At 36.8% G+C, this 14,488-nt stretch overlaps 1 protein-coding gene across 3 annotated transcripts in view; it reads left to right on the top strand.

Moving 5' to 3' along the window:
- The window catches only part of LARP4 (La ribonucleoprotein 4), a 64,093-nt gene that overhangs the window by 24,816 nt on the left and 24,789 nt on the right, over window positions 1–14,488 (top strand). For all 3 annotated transcript variants that reach the window (XM_024736852.1, XM_024736854.1, XM_024736855.1), the window contains 3 exons: window positions 1,103–1,206; window positions 2,089–2,199; window positions 2,973–3,026. In XM_024736852.1, the coding sequence (XP_024592620.1) occupies window positions 1,103–1,206; window positions 2,089–2,199; window positions 2,973–3,026 (269 nt within the window). The remainder of the gene's footprint in view (window positions 1–1,102; window positions 1,207–2,088; window positions 2,200–2,972; window positions 3,027–14,488) is intronic.

The following is a 14,488-nucleotide window of genomic DNA, read 5'->3' as shown; positions in this document are numbered from 1 at the left end:
TTGAAATGAGTTCATTTCTTTTATTATAAAATTGTTTTCACAACCTATTAAAAGAGTTGCGACCTGCAGTTTGACAAACACTGCTCCAAAGTTTGGTAAAGAATTTATATTTTAGATTGAGGCTTAAGAATTTTTAGTGGTGTTTGTGTCTTATATCAGCATTTCTTGGTAACCTCTCTTATACAGGTTTTGTTAACTACTTGAGTAAAGGTGGATCTTCACTTTTTTTTTGAAATTCGTTGAAATGTTTGAAAGTTAAATAAAGCAAGTCCAGTAATAGACTTACATGGGAGTAGGGATTTCCATTGTCAGAGGGATAAAAACATTTATGAAATCTCTGATCGGTTTGTACAGATCAAACCAGTCTTGATCTGGTTTGACCAGATCTTAAAATGACCCAGTCTTGTCAACATTTAAAGAATTTGCCAAGAGACAGAATCTCCTACCTCCAAGGGCTGAAACCTAGCACTTATACACAGGCCTTCCTCCTTAACAACTACTTTTATTCTCTCTACTTACCTGCACAGGAAGATGTGACATATTATCCTTTGAAGGGACTAGAAATAAAAGTTTTGGCTTGTGGTACTACCTTCATTCTATATTAACTCAAAACCAGCATCTGAAAGAAAGATTGTAATCATTTATATATAATTCTTGGTTTTAAGTGTTTCTCAGACTTTAATTTTAAGGAGAATTTTTTCACATATCAAAGCTCATTACATTCCCTAGAGTAGTGTTTGGCTAATGCAGTACATTGATTTTACTTGAAATAAAGAATTTGGTAATTGTATACAGGGAAGTGCCCTATGAGATATAAATATTGTATACTCCTTAAAGGCTTCTTTTCAACTCCAACACTGTGCCACGTCACAAAATAAGTACACTGAGTATTTGTGCAATGAATAACATTGGACAATGTTCTTTGCATATCAGTCTGAAGATACTTTATTGTAACTGTGATCTTTGATTCTACAACTTAATTTCTTTAAGATGTTAGCCTCTGCTAATTTATTCAGTTGGAAATTGAAATGAATAATTTTTTAATGGAATTATTAATGTCACTATTTTTACACTTTTGAATGAAACTTCTTTAAAATTTCAGCTTCTCCCATGGTGCAAGTTGATGAGAAGGGCGAGAAAGTGAGACCAAGTCATAAGCGTTGTATTGTAATTCTTAGAGAGATTCCCGAAACAACACCAGTAGAGGTAAATCATTAGTATTGTTAAAACTAAATATTCTTAACTGTTTATTTTATTTTATTTTCAGTAATTTTTAATAGATTTATTTATTTTTGTTTACTTTTTTGGCTGCATTGGGTCTTCGTTGCTGCGCGCGGGCTTTCTCTAGTTGCGGCGAGCAGGGGCTACTTTTCGTTGTGGTGCATGTGCTTCTCATTGTGGTAGCTTCTCTTGTTGTGGAGCACAGGCTCTAGGCGTGCAGGCTTCAGTAGGTGTGGCACATGGGCTTAGTTGTTCTGTAGCGTGTGGGATCTTCCCGGACCAGGGCTCGAGCCCATGTCCCCTGCATTGGCAGGCAGATTCTTAACCACTGTGCCACCAGGGAAGTCCCTCTGAGTTTTGATAATCATCTTTTTCTAAATCCATATATTTTTTTGAGTTTTAGTTTTTAATTAAATCAGTTATGAAAAACAAGATATCTATGCACAGTTCATGTCTGTGACTGTTGTAGACAGAGCATTTGGATTAAATGAAAATGCATAAAAATACTTTGCACCTAGAAAATGTTGATGTAGGACAGTCCCCCCACCCACCCACACCTTTTTTTTGGACAGTGACAGGACTGGAAAGCTTTACTCTTAAGCAGAATTTAGCTTGCCACTAGGATTGAAATAATACTTCAGTTTTGCTGATTATAAAATAAGCTTCCATCCCTAAATCATGCACAAAATTTGCACTATAACTATGCATGTTCTTGTTTCAGAGTATAATTCTACTCAACAGAAAAATGGGCAGAAGGCGTAAACAGTTACTAAGTAAAGAAATAGAAAGGACCAAAAGACATGAAGAGGAAAAAAAATGCCCATTTTTGATATATTTTTAGAGTTAACCGAAGATTTTCTTTTTTAGGAAGTAAAAGCTTTGTTTAAAAATGAAAACTGCCCCAAGGTGATAAGCTGTGAATTTGCACACAATAGCAACTGGTATATCACTTTCCAGTCAGACACAGATGCACAGCAGGTGAGAAGAAAACTTTTCTGATTTGAAGTCCTGGTGATAAAAGCAGTAGTGTATATTTTAATTGAGAAAAATGTGTGCTTACAGTAATGTTTGTAAAGACTTTGGAGAACCTTGTTCACCTTTTTGGTGTTGCTTATTAATTGGTTTCCTTTTTGATGATCTTCTTAAAGCTTTTTTTGTTTCAATTTAAGAACAGTTTGTTTCCTATCAGTAAAAATATTAACAATTATTAAATTAACATGGGAATCAGAGACCATGTACTCAGTAGTTAGTATTTCTATTACAGAGTAGGCCCGCAATATATATAACTTCCGTTCTGATTCTTGGTATTTTGACATAATGATTTTACTCTTAATTGTTATCATGGCCTATTTAAAGATAAGAAAAGTAATATTCCTTTGAAACAAAAATTTCTATAATAGCCTTTTAAAACCTTGTACTGATTTTTTTTTTTTTAATTCTTCATCTTAGAAGGCCCTCCGAACCCATTTTAAAATTGATATGTAGTGATATTTTGGGTCTGTTTTGAATTTTGTGAGTATGTGTCAGTAGTAATCCATAGTAGTTTAATATACAATAAATGTGAACTGTAGCTGAAGTCTTAAATTTTTACTTTTTCATTCCCTGTCACCTGCATAATGGGATCATCTTCAGAATTTTTTATTGTTTAGTTTAGAGATAGTTGCAATTACCAAAACTCTCTTGATAGAATAATGATGGCTTTAATGAAATGTTTGAATGCTAATGAAAGTTCCTTCCTGTTTTGTTAACAGGCTTTTAAATACTTAAGAGAAGAAGTTAAGACATTTCAGGGCAAGCCAATCATGGTAAGAAACATTTGTTAGTCCATCATGAGACAAGAAGGTTTTTGTTGTCTGTCTATTAACAAACAAAGATGAATAACATTTTATAAAACCCATAATGATTTTAAAGAAATTTCTGGCTCATATGAAATGCTATTTCAGGAAATTAGTGATAGAATGTCAAAATACTTTGTAAACAGCAGTTTCTTCTAGAAGTATAACTTCAGACAGCATGAAGTTTAAGTTAGATGCTGATTGACAATGTGTAAGATAATCATAGATCTTAATCCTGCTCTTAGGAGCAGGAATAATTTTTTAGTAACAAAGGTGGAAAACATTCTCAGTACTTTCATTTCAATTAACTGCATCACTGCATTAATACTCAGCCATTTGGGAACCAGGAAATTGTCGTTGATGACACTTGCTCACAGTTTACATGTCTAATCTGTTCTCACATCCCATGAAATCTGCCTTCAAAACTTCTTTCAATCATTACTACCATTGTTTAGGCTTGAGCAATTGGAATAGCCTTTTAGCTGTTAGGCCTTCAGCTTTCCCCTCCTTACAGTCCATCCTCCACATTATTTTAAGTGTGAAAGTAATACCTATATGTGGTAAGAAAGTCAAATGATTTATAGTAAATAAGTTAATTAAATCTCCCTGTCCCAGATTCCTCCAGTCATTTTCCCTAGAGGTGATGAGAGAGCAGTTTTTTCTGCACCTATCTAGGAATTTTCTTTCTGTCTTTACGTGAATGGAAATGTATAGTATATACACGCCTATTCTTTTCTCATAATAGATCTTTTCATTCACCATTGTTACAGGTATACATTTAATATTGTTCCGTGATTTAATTATTAAGTTGTTGTTCTATTTACAAATAATTTGTAACATATGCTTTCTTTAAAAGTGTTTTTAATTGTGATAAAATATGCATACATACAATTTACCCTTTTTAAGTGTACAGCTAACCCAGCGGCGTTTAGTACATTCACATTGCTGTGCAACCATTACCGGTATTTATTTCCAGAACTTTGCAGCATCCCCAGAAACTCTATACCCATGAAACCATAACTTCCCATTCTTCCCAGCTGCTGGTAACTTCCCTTCTAGTCTCTGTCTTTCTGAATGTACCTATTTTAGATACCACATATAAATGTAATCATGCAATATTTGTCCTTTTGTATCTGGCTTATTTCACTTAGCATAATATTTTCCAGCTTCATCTATGTGGAGCATGTGTCAGAAAACTTCATTACTTTTTATTGGCTGAATAATATTCCATTGTATGTATATACCACATTTTGTTTATTCATTATCTATTGAAGGATGCTTGGGTTGCTTCCATCTTTGGATTACTGTGAATAATGCTGCACAACTATCTGAGTCCCCGCTTTCAACTCTTTTGGGTATATACCAGGAATTACTGGGTAATACGATAATTATATGTTTAACATATTGAGGAGTGCATAACTGTTTTCCAAAGCAGTTGTATCCTTTTACATTCCCACCAGCAATGGAGGAGGATTCAAATTTTTCTACATCCTTAACAACACTTGTTATTTTTGCTTTTTGGATAAAGCCCTCATCCTAATGGGTAGAAAGTGGTATCTCATCATGGTTTTGTGCTTCATTTTCCTAGTGGCATATGATATCGGGCATCTTTTCATGTGCTTCTTTGCCATTTATATGTCTTTTTTGGAGAAATGTCTGTTCAAGTCCTTTGACCATTTTTTAAATTGGGTTATTTGTTGTTGAGCTGTACCAGATCTTTATATATTCTGGATATTAAACTCTTGTCAGATATATGATCTGAAAATATTTTCTCCCATTTTGTGGGTTATCTTTTTTACTCTCTTGAAGTGTCTTTGAGGCTCAAAAGCTTTTAATTTTTATGAAGTCCAATTAATTTTTTTGTTATCTATGCTTTTGTTGCCATACTTCATAAATTGTTGCCAAATCCAAGATCATGAAATGTTTCCCCTATGTTTTCTAAGGGTTTTATAATATTAGCCTTTCCTTTTAATTGAAATATAGTTGATGTACAATATTATGTTCATTTCAGGTATACTACATAGTGATTTGACATTTGCATACATTATGAAATGATCACTGTGTTAAGTCTAGTAACCATCTGTCCCCATGCAAAGTTAATACGATATTATTTAACCATATTCTTTTTAAAAAATATTCATTCATTCATTTATTTTGGCTGTGCTGGCTCTTAGTTGGGGCACGTGGGATCTTCATTGTGGCATGCGGACTTTAGTTGCGGCATACAGGCTTCTTAGTTGCGGCACGTGGACTCTTAGTTGCGGCACGCGTGCGGGATCTAGTTCCCCGACCAGGGATCAAACCCGGGCCCCCTGCATTGGGAGCGTGGAGTCTTAACCACTGGACCAGCAGGGAACTCCCTGACCATATTCTTTATGCTGTATATTACATCCCCATGGCTTATTTATTGTATAACTGGAGGCTTGTACCTCTTAATTCCATTCACCTATTTACCTGCCCCACAACCCCCTCCCCTCCGTCAATTACCCAAATGTTCTCTGTATCTATGAGTCTGTTTTCATTTTGTTTTGTTTGTTTTATTTTTTAGTTTCCACATATAAGTGAGATCATGTGGTATTTGCTTTTCTCTGTCTTACCTCACTTAGCATAATTACCCTCTAGATCCATCCATGTTGTCACAAATGGCAAGATTTCTTTTTTTATGGCTGAGTAATACTCCACTGTGTGTATATATCACATCTTCTTTATCCATTCATCTATTGATGGGGACTTAGGTTGCTTCCATATCTTGGCTGTTGTAAATAATGCTGCAGTGAATATAAGGGTGCATATATCTTTTGGAATTAGTAGTTTTGATTTCCTTGGGTAAATACCCAGAAGTGAATTTGCTGGATCCTATAGGAGTTCCATTTTTAATTTCTTGAGGAAGCTCCATACTGTTTTTCCATAGTGGCTGCACCAATTTACAATCCTACAAGTGCACAAGGGTTCCCTTTTCTCCACATCTTCGCCAACACTTGTTATTTGTTGTCTTTTTGATGATAGCCATCTGACGGTTTTGAGGTGGTATCTCATTGTGGTTTTGATTTCCATTTCTCTGATTATAGTGATGTGGAGCATCTTTTCTGTCTGTGGCCATCTGTGTGTCTTCTTTGGGGGAATAAAAAGCCTGTATTCCGGTCCTCTGCCCATTTGTATATGGTGTGAGAATGTAGTCCAATTTGATTCTTTTTTTGTTTTCATTTTTCTTTTTTTTTTTTTTTTTTTTTTGCGGTACGCGGGCCTCTCACTGCTGTGGCCTCTCCCGTTGTGGAGCACAGGCTCCGGACGCACAGGCTCAGCAGCCATGGCTCACGGGCCCATCCACTCCGCGGCACGTGGGATCTTCCCAGACCGGGGCACGAACCCGTGTCCCCTGCATCGGCAGGTGGACTCTCAACCACTGCGCCACCAGGGAAGCCCCAATTTGATTCTTTTGCATGAAGCTATCCAGTTTTCCCAGCTCTCTTTAAGAGGCTGTCTTTTCCTCATTGTTTATTCTTGCCTCCTTTGCCATAGATTAATAGGCCAAATATGTGTGGATTTATTTCTGGGCTCTCTCTGGTTTCATTGATCTGTGTGTCTGTATTTGAGCTAGCACCATACTATTTGATTATTGAAGCTTTGTAATATAGTTTGAAATCTGGGAGCGAAATACCTCCAGCTCTGTATTTCTTCCTCAAGATTGCTTTGGTATTTGAGATCTTTTGGTATCCATACAGAGTTTAGAATTACTGTTCTATTTCTGTGAAAAACGCCCTTGATATTTTGATAGAGATTGCTTTGAATCTATAGATTGCCTTGCTTAGTTTGGTCATTTTAACAATATTAATTCTTCAGTCCATGAGCATGGTGTGCCATTTCGTTTGTTTGTGTCATCTTTGGTTTCTTTCATCAATGCCTTATAGTTTTCAGAGTATAAGTCGTTTACCTCTTTGGTTAGATATTTTATTTTATTTTATTTTATTTATTTATTTTTTTATTTTTATTTTTTGCGGTACGCGGGCCTCTCACTGTTGTGGCCTTTCCCGTCGCGGAGCACAGGCTCCGGACGCGCAGGCTCAGCGGCCATGACTCACGGGCCCAGCCGCTCCGCGGAATGTGGGATCTTCCTGGACCGGGGCACGAACCCGCGTCCCCTGCATTGGCAGGCGGACTCTCAACCACTGCGCCACCAGGGAAGCCCTAGATATTTTATTTTTTGATGCAGTTATAAATGGGATTGTTTTCTTAAAATCTCTTTCTGATAGTTCATTATTAATGTATAGAAGGGCAACAGATTTCTGTGTATTAGTTTTGTATCCTACAGCTGTACTGAATTCATTTATTTTAATAGATTTTTGATAGCATCCTTAGGTTTTTCTATATATAGTATCATGTCATTTACAAACAGTGACAGTTTTACTGCTTCCTTTCCAATTTGAATTCCTTTTATTTCTCTTCCTTGTTATTGCTATGGCTAGGACTTCCAGTACTATATTGAATAAAACTGGCAAGAGTGGGCATCCTTGTCATGTTCCTTAACTTACTGGAAATGCTTCAGCTTTTTGCCATTGAGTATGATGTTGGCTGTGGGTTTGTCATATATAGCCTTTATTATGTTGAGGTATGTTCCTTATATACCCACTTATTGGGAGTTTTTATCATAAATGTTAAATGTTTAATTTTCAAAAGCTTTTTCTACATCTGTTGAGATGATCATATGATTTTTATGTTCAGTTTGTTAAAGTGATATATCATATTGATTTATTTGCAGATATTAAACCATCCTTGATCCCTGAGATAAATCTTACTTGATCATGATGTGTGATCTATTTAATGTATTGTTGACTCCTGTTTGCTAATATTTTGTTGAGGATGTTAGCATCCATGTTCATCAGTGATATTGGCCTGTAGTTTTCTTTTTTTGTGTCTAGTTTTGGTATCTAGGTGATGCTGGCCTCATAGAATAAGCTCAGAAGCATTCCTCCTTCAATTTTTTGGAATAGTTTAAGAGGAATAGGTGTTAATGCGTCATTAAATGTTTTGTAGAATTCCCTTGTGTAGCCGACTGTCTGGTCCTGGGTGGGTGAGATTTTTGCGTCCACCCTTTAGGAGCAGATTCTCTGTTTCCTACAATCTTCTCAGTGTCCAGTATGCAAGCTCCACTGATTTTCAAAGCCAGACCTGGTGCCTCATCTTCTTGTTTTAGGACCCTCAGCCTGGGGAGCCCAATGTGGCATTTGGACCCCTTGCTCCTTGGGGGAGGAACTCTACAATTGTGATATTCTTCCTGTTTGTGGGTCACCAACCAGGGGGTTTGGGTCCTGACTATGTCTCATTTCCACCCATTCTACCCATCTCATGCTTCCTTTTTCATGTCTTTAGTTGTGGAAAATCTTTTCTGCTAGTCTTCGGGTTGTTGTCATAGATACTTGTTCTGTAAGTCCTTGTAAATTTGGTGTGTCCATGGGAGGAGCTGGGTTTATTTCTGGGTTCTCTATTTCCATTTAATTGATCTGTATGTCTGTCTTTATGCCAGTACCACACTATTTCAATTACTGTAGCTTTGTAGTAAGATTTGAAAACAAGAAGTATGAGCTGTTCAATTTTACTGTTCTTTTTTAATACTGTTGAGGGTATTCAGGGCCACTTGAAATTTCATATGAATTTTAGGTTGGAGTTTTCTGTTTCTCCAAGCAAATGCCATTGGGACTTTGATAGTACACTGAGTCTGTATATCATTTGAATATTGTTGTCATCTTAACAATATTGAGTCCTCCAGTCTATGAACATGGGTTTCATTCTATTTATTTAGGTTTTTCATTTCTTTCAGCAATTTGTAATAGTTTTCATTGTATAGGTGATGTATTCCTAAGTATTTTGTTCTTTTTGATACTGTTGTCGACGGAATTTTCATAATTTCCTTTTCAGATTGTTCGTTCCTAGTGTATAGAAATACAACCATTTTGAGTGTTGATTTTATATCCTGCATCTTTGCTGTACTAGTTGATTAGATCTGACTTTTTTGGGGGGTGGGGGTGGGGGTCTGATTCTTTAAGAATTTTCTACATGTAAGATCATGTCATTTACAAACAGATCATTTTACTTCTCCTTTCTAGTTTGGATGTCTTTTATTACTTTTTCTTGCCTAATTGCTCTGGCTAGAACTCCCAATACTCTGTTGAGCGAAATGGCAAAAGTGGGCATCCTTGTCTTGTTCTTGATCTTAGGGGAAAAACCATCAGTCGTTTACCACTGAGTGTGATATCAACTATGTGCTTTTCACATACGGCCTTTGTCATGTTGATGAAGTTCCCTTCCCTTCCCAGTTTGAGTATTCTTACCTTGAAAGTGTGGAATTCTTTGAAATGCTTTTTCTGTATCAATTGAGATGATCATGTGTGGTTTTCCTTTGTTCTGTTACTGTGCCATATTACGTTGATTTTCTTACGTTGAACCACCCCACCTCCCATCCTCCCTCCCCACCCTCCCACTCCCATTTCTGGAATAAATCCCACTTGGTCAAGATGTATACTCTTAACTCCTGACAAGTTGAATTTGCTAGTATTTTTTTGTGGATTTTTAAAATCTATATTCATAAGGGATATTGGCCTGTAGGTTTTTCCCCCCCTTGTAGTGTCTTTGTCTGTTTTATCAGAGTAATACTGGCCTCTTAGAATGAGTTAGGAAGTGTTTCTTCGTCTTCAATTTTTTTGGAAGAGTTTGAGAAGGATTGGTGCTAATTGAGAAGGATTGGTGAAATTTTTCTTTTCTTTTTCATTATGGTTTATTACAGGATATTGAATATAGTTCCCTGTGCTGTACAATAGAATCTTGTTGTCTATCCATTCTGTATATAATAGTTCCCATCTGCTAGTCCCAAACTCCCAATCCAACCCTCCCTCACCCCTCCTCCCCCTTGGCAGCTACAAGTCTGCTCCCTACATATATGACTCTGTTTCATAGATAAGTTCATTTGTGTCATATTTTAGATTCCACATATAAGTGATATCATACGCTATTTGTCTTTCTCTTTCTGACTGATTTCACTTAGTGTGATAATCTCTAGGTCCATCCATGTAGCTGCAGATGGCATTATTTCATTCTTTCTTTATGGCTGAGTAATGTTCCGTGTGTGTGTATGTGTGTGTGTGTGTGTGTGTGTGTGTGTGTGTGTGTATCTCACATCTTCTTTATCCATTCATCTGTCAATGGGCATTTAGGTTGTTTCCATGTCTTGGCTGCTGTAAATAGTGCTGTTATGAACATAGGGATGCACGTATCTTTTCAGATTATAGTTTTGTCTGGATATATGTCCAGGAGTGGGATTGCTGGATCATATGGCCTCTTTGAAATTTTAAAATCACTGATTCAACCTCCTTCTTAAAGGTTTATTCAAATTTACACCTTCTCGGGTCAGTTTTTGTAGTTTGTGTGTTTCTAGGAATCTGTCCGTTTCGTCTAGGTTATCCACATGTTGATCTGCCTTTGTTTACACTGTTCTCTTGTATTATTTTTATTTCTGTAAAATCAGTACTTGGGTCTGATTTTAGTTCTCATTTCTGATTTAGGAATTGGAATCTTTAACCTTTCTTAGTCAGTCTAGCTAAAGGTTTGTTCATTTTCTTGATCTTTTCAAAGAACCAGCATTCAGTTTCATTGATTTTTCTGTCATTTTTCTGTTCTTTTTATCTCCATTCTAATCTTTATTATTTCCTCCTGCTATCTTTGGTTTTAGTTTGCTTCTTTCTAGTTTTTAGGTGGTAGCTTAGGTTATTGCTTTGAGATCATTCTTTGTTAACATAGGTGCTTATAGCTATAAGTTTCCCTCTTTGCACTGTTTTTATAACATCCAGTAAGTTCTTTTTTATTGGGTTATAGTTGTTTTACAATGTTGTCTTCATTTCTACTGTACAGTGGAGTTCCCTGTGCTATACAGCAGGTTCTCATTTTTATACATATTAGTGTATATATGTCAATTCCCATCTCCCAGTTCAACCCACCCCCCTTCCCCCCTTGGTGTCCATATGTATGTTCTCTGCGTCTGTGTCTCTGTTGCTACCTTGCAAACTGGTTCATCTGTACCATTTTTCTAGATTCCGCATATATGCATTAATATACGATTTTTAAAATTTTTATTTATCTATTTTTGGCTGTGTTGGGTCTTCATTTCTGTGCGAGGGCTTTCTCTAGTTGTGGCGAGCGGGGGCCACTCTTCATCGCAGTGCGCGGGCCTCTCACTGTTGTGGCCTCTCTTGTTGCGGAGCACAGGCTCCAGACGCGCAGGCTCAGTAGTTGTGGCTCATGGGCCCAGTTGCTCTGCGGCATGTTGGATCTTCCCGGACCAGGGCTCGAACCCATGTCCCCTGCATTGGCAGGCAGATTCTCAACCACTGTGCCACCAGGGAAGCACACGATATTTGTTTTTCTCTTTCTGACTTACTTCACTCTGTATGACAGTCTCTGGGTCCATCCACATCTCTACAGATGACCCAGTTTTGTTCCTTTTTATGGCTAATACATCCAGTAAGTTCTGATATGTTGTGTTTTGTGTTCATTCATCTCAAATTATTTTCTAATTTCTCTTGCGATTTCATCTTTGACCCATTGGTTAAGAACGTGTGTTGTTTAATTTGTGAATTTTCTAGTTTTCCTTCTGTCACTGATTTCTAGTTTCATTCCATTGTGGACAGAGGAGATACTTTGTAAGATATCAGTCTTTCGAAATTTATTAAAACCAGTTTTGGTCTCTCATAGAGAATGTTCCATGTACACTTGATAAAAATATATACTCTGGTGTTTAGAGTACTGTCTGTCAGTGTTTGTAGTGTTATTCAAGTTCCCTGTTTGTTTATTGCTTTTATTTTATTTATTTATTTGGTTGCATTGGGTCTTAGTTGTGGCAGGAGGGCTCCTTAGTTGTGGCATGCAAACTCTAAGTTGTAGCATGCATGTGGGATCTAGTTCCCTGACCAGGAATCGAATCTGGGCCCCCTGCATTGGGAGCATGGAATCTTAACCACTGTGCCACCAGGGAAGTCCCTGTTTATTGCTTTTCTGTTTTGTTATTATTCATTATTGAAAGTGGGTTATTGAAGTCTCTATTATTGCAGAACTGTCTATCCTTTCAGTTCTGTCAGTTTTTGCTTTACATATTTTGGGGCTCTCTTGGTAGATGCATGTATGTTTATAATTGTTCTATCTTTTTGCTGGATTGAACCTTTTATCAATATATAATCTCCTTTGTTTCTGATAACCTTTTTTGACTTTGTTTTGCATAATAGTAATATAGTCATCTTAGCTGTATTTTGATTACTATTTGCTTGGAATACCCTTTTCAGTTCTGTTAATTTCAATGTCTTTGAATCTAAAAGGAATCTCTTACAGACAGCATATGGATGAATATTGTTTTTTTTTTCAACCCACCAGTGTCTGCCTTTTAAGAGGAGAGTTTAAGACATTTACATTTAAAGTTCTTACTGATAAGTAGGGAATGCTTCTGCCATTTAGGTATTTGTTTTCTGTGTGTCCTAAATGTCTCTTCCCCCTGAATTCCTCCATTATTGCCTTTTTTGAAATTTTGTAATGTAACTATTTTGATATCCTTTCCTATTCTGTATACTTTTAAGTTTTGTTTTGTTTTTTTTTAGTGGTTCTCGGGGGTTACAATTAACATCTTAAATATATAACAACCTCATTTGAATAATACCAATTTAGTTTCAGTAGTGTACAAATACTCTGCTTCTATACTTCTCTGTCCATCCCCCTTTATATTCTTATTGTCACAGGTTACATCTTTATATGTGTGCCCATTGTGGTATCACTTTATATTGTTTTGTTCATTTTTCTTTTGAATCATATAAGGAAAAAAGAGGAGTCACATACCAAAGGTGCAGTCAGCCCTTTGTATTTCTAGGTTCTGCAACCAGTCCTCTGTGGATACCAAGGGACAACTGTACAATAATATTTTTTTAATTTACCTATGTAATTACCAGTGTTCTTTATTTCTTCTTATGGCTTTGATTGTTTGGTGTCTTTTCATTTCACCTTGAACAACTCCTGTTAGCATTTCTTAAAGGGTAGGTGTACTGATTACCTTTTATCTTTTTGTTTATACATCTTTTTCCTGATTGCTATTAGGTTTGTCCATGGTTTTCATTAGCTTATTGAGTATACTTAAGATCGTTGATTTAACGTCTTTGGCCAGTAATTCTAATGTCTGAGCTTCCTCAGGATGGTTTCTATCAAATTCTGTTTTTCCTGTGAATGGACCATAGGTTTTTGTTTCCTTGTGTGTTTTGTAATTTTTTTTGAGAATTAGACATGCCAAGGTAGTGTAAAGTGTTAACTCTGGAAATCTGATTCTCCTGCTCCTCATATATTACTGATTTTTTGCTTGTTGAGGGCTATAGCTGTTCATTTGTGACTTTTCCATATTATTTTCACAAAATATATATTCCTTGTTGTTTGTGGTCACTGAAATTTCTGTTCCATTATCTCTGCATTTGGCATGTGACCTAAAAAAGATTTCCATAAATGTCTGGCTCTGAATAGGGTAGTACTGATGGCAAAGGATTTTGTTCTTTTAAGTCAGTCACCAGTGCTGCTGTGAATCAAAACTAAGGCAAGCATGGGCACTGATTTCTCAGGAATCCACCAGACCAACCACAGTGCACCCTCAATTTTTGGAGAACAAAGTCCCCACTACATGCCTTGGCACCAGCCAGCCACTCCAGGAACACAAGCTACTGAGGGGCAGGGATGGTAGCTACTTTTATATACTGCTCACTTAGAAAAGATCAGCAGCCTCTCCTTTTGTCAAGCACTCACCTAGTTATAAGTGTACAAGCACTCTTTCTTGCTTAATTATTGATGCAGTGGAGGTACCTACGCATAGAGCCTATTCTGCTGTTATACCACTGTTTTTCTGTTTATATATGCAATTATAACTTTAGGATAATACCCTAGAACTAAATTATCTGTATCGAAGAGTATATCCATTTACTTATTAGGTAGAACCAATTTACACTCTTACAGTATTTTTTTTTTAATTTATTTATTTACTTTTGGCTGTGTTGAGTCTTCATTGCTGCATGGGGGCTTTCTCCAGTTGCGGTGAGCAGGGGCTACTCTTGGTTGTGGTGCACGGGCTTCTCATTGTGGTGGCTTCTCTTATTGTGGAGCACAGGCTCTAGGTGCATGGGCTTCAGTAGTCGTGGCTCACGGGCTCTAGAGCACAGGCTCAGTAGCTATGGTGCATGGGCTTAGTTGTTCCACGGCATGTGGGATCTTCCAGGACCAGGGCTCAAACCCGTGTCCCCTGCATTGGCAGGCGGATTCTTAACCACTGTGCCACCAGGGAAGTCCCTACAGTATTTTTTATTTCTTTAAAATTTCCTGTAGTTGATTCTCTGATTTTCCAACTTTTTTTTTTTTTTTTTTTTTTTTTT

The sequence above is a fragment of the Neophocaena asiaeorientalis genome, unplaced genomic scaffold, assembly GCF_003031525.2.
Source record: "Neophocaena asiaeorientalis asiaeorientalis breed wild unplaced genomic scaffold, Neophocaena_asiaeorientalis_V1.1 scaffold134, whole genome shotgun sequence".
Lineage (NCBI taxonomy): Eukaryota > Metazoa > Chordata > Mammalia > Artiodactyla > Phocoenidae > Neophocaena > Neophocaena asiaeorientalis.
The sequence above is the reverse complement of the archived record's forward strand: the minus strand, read 5'-3'. Positions and strand labels throughout refer to the sequence as shown.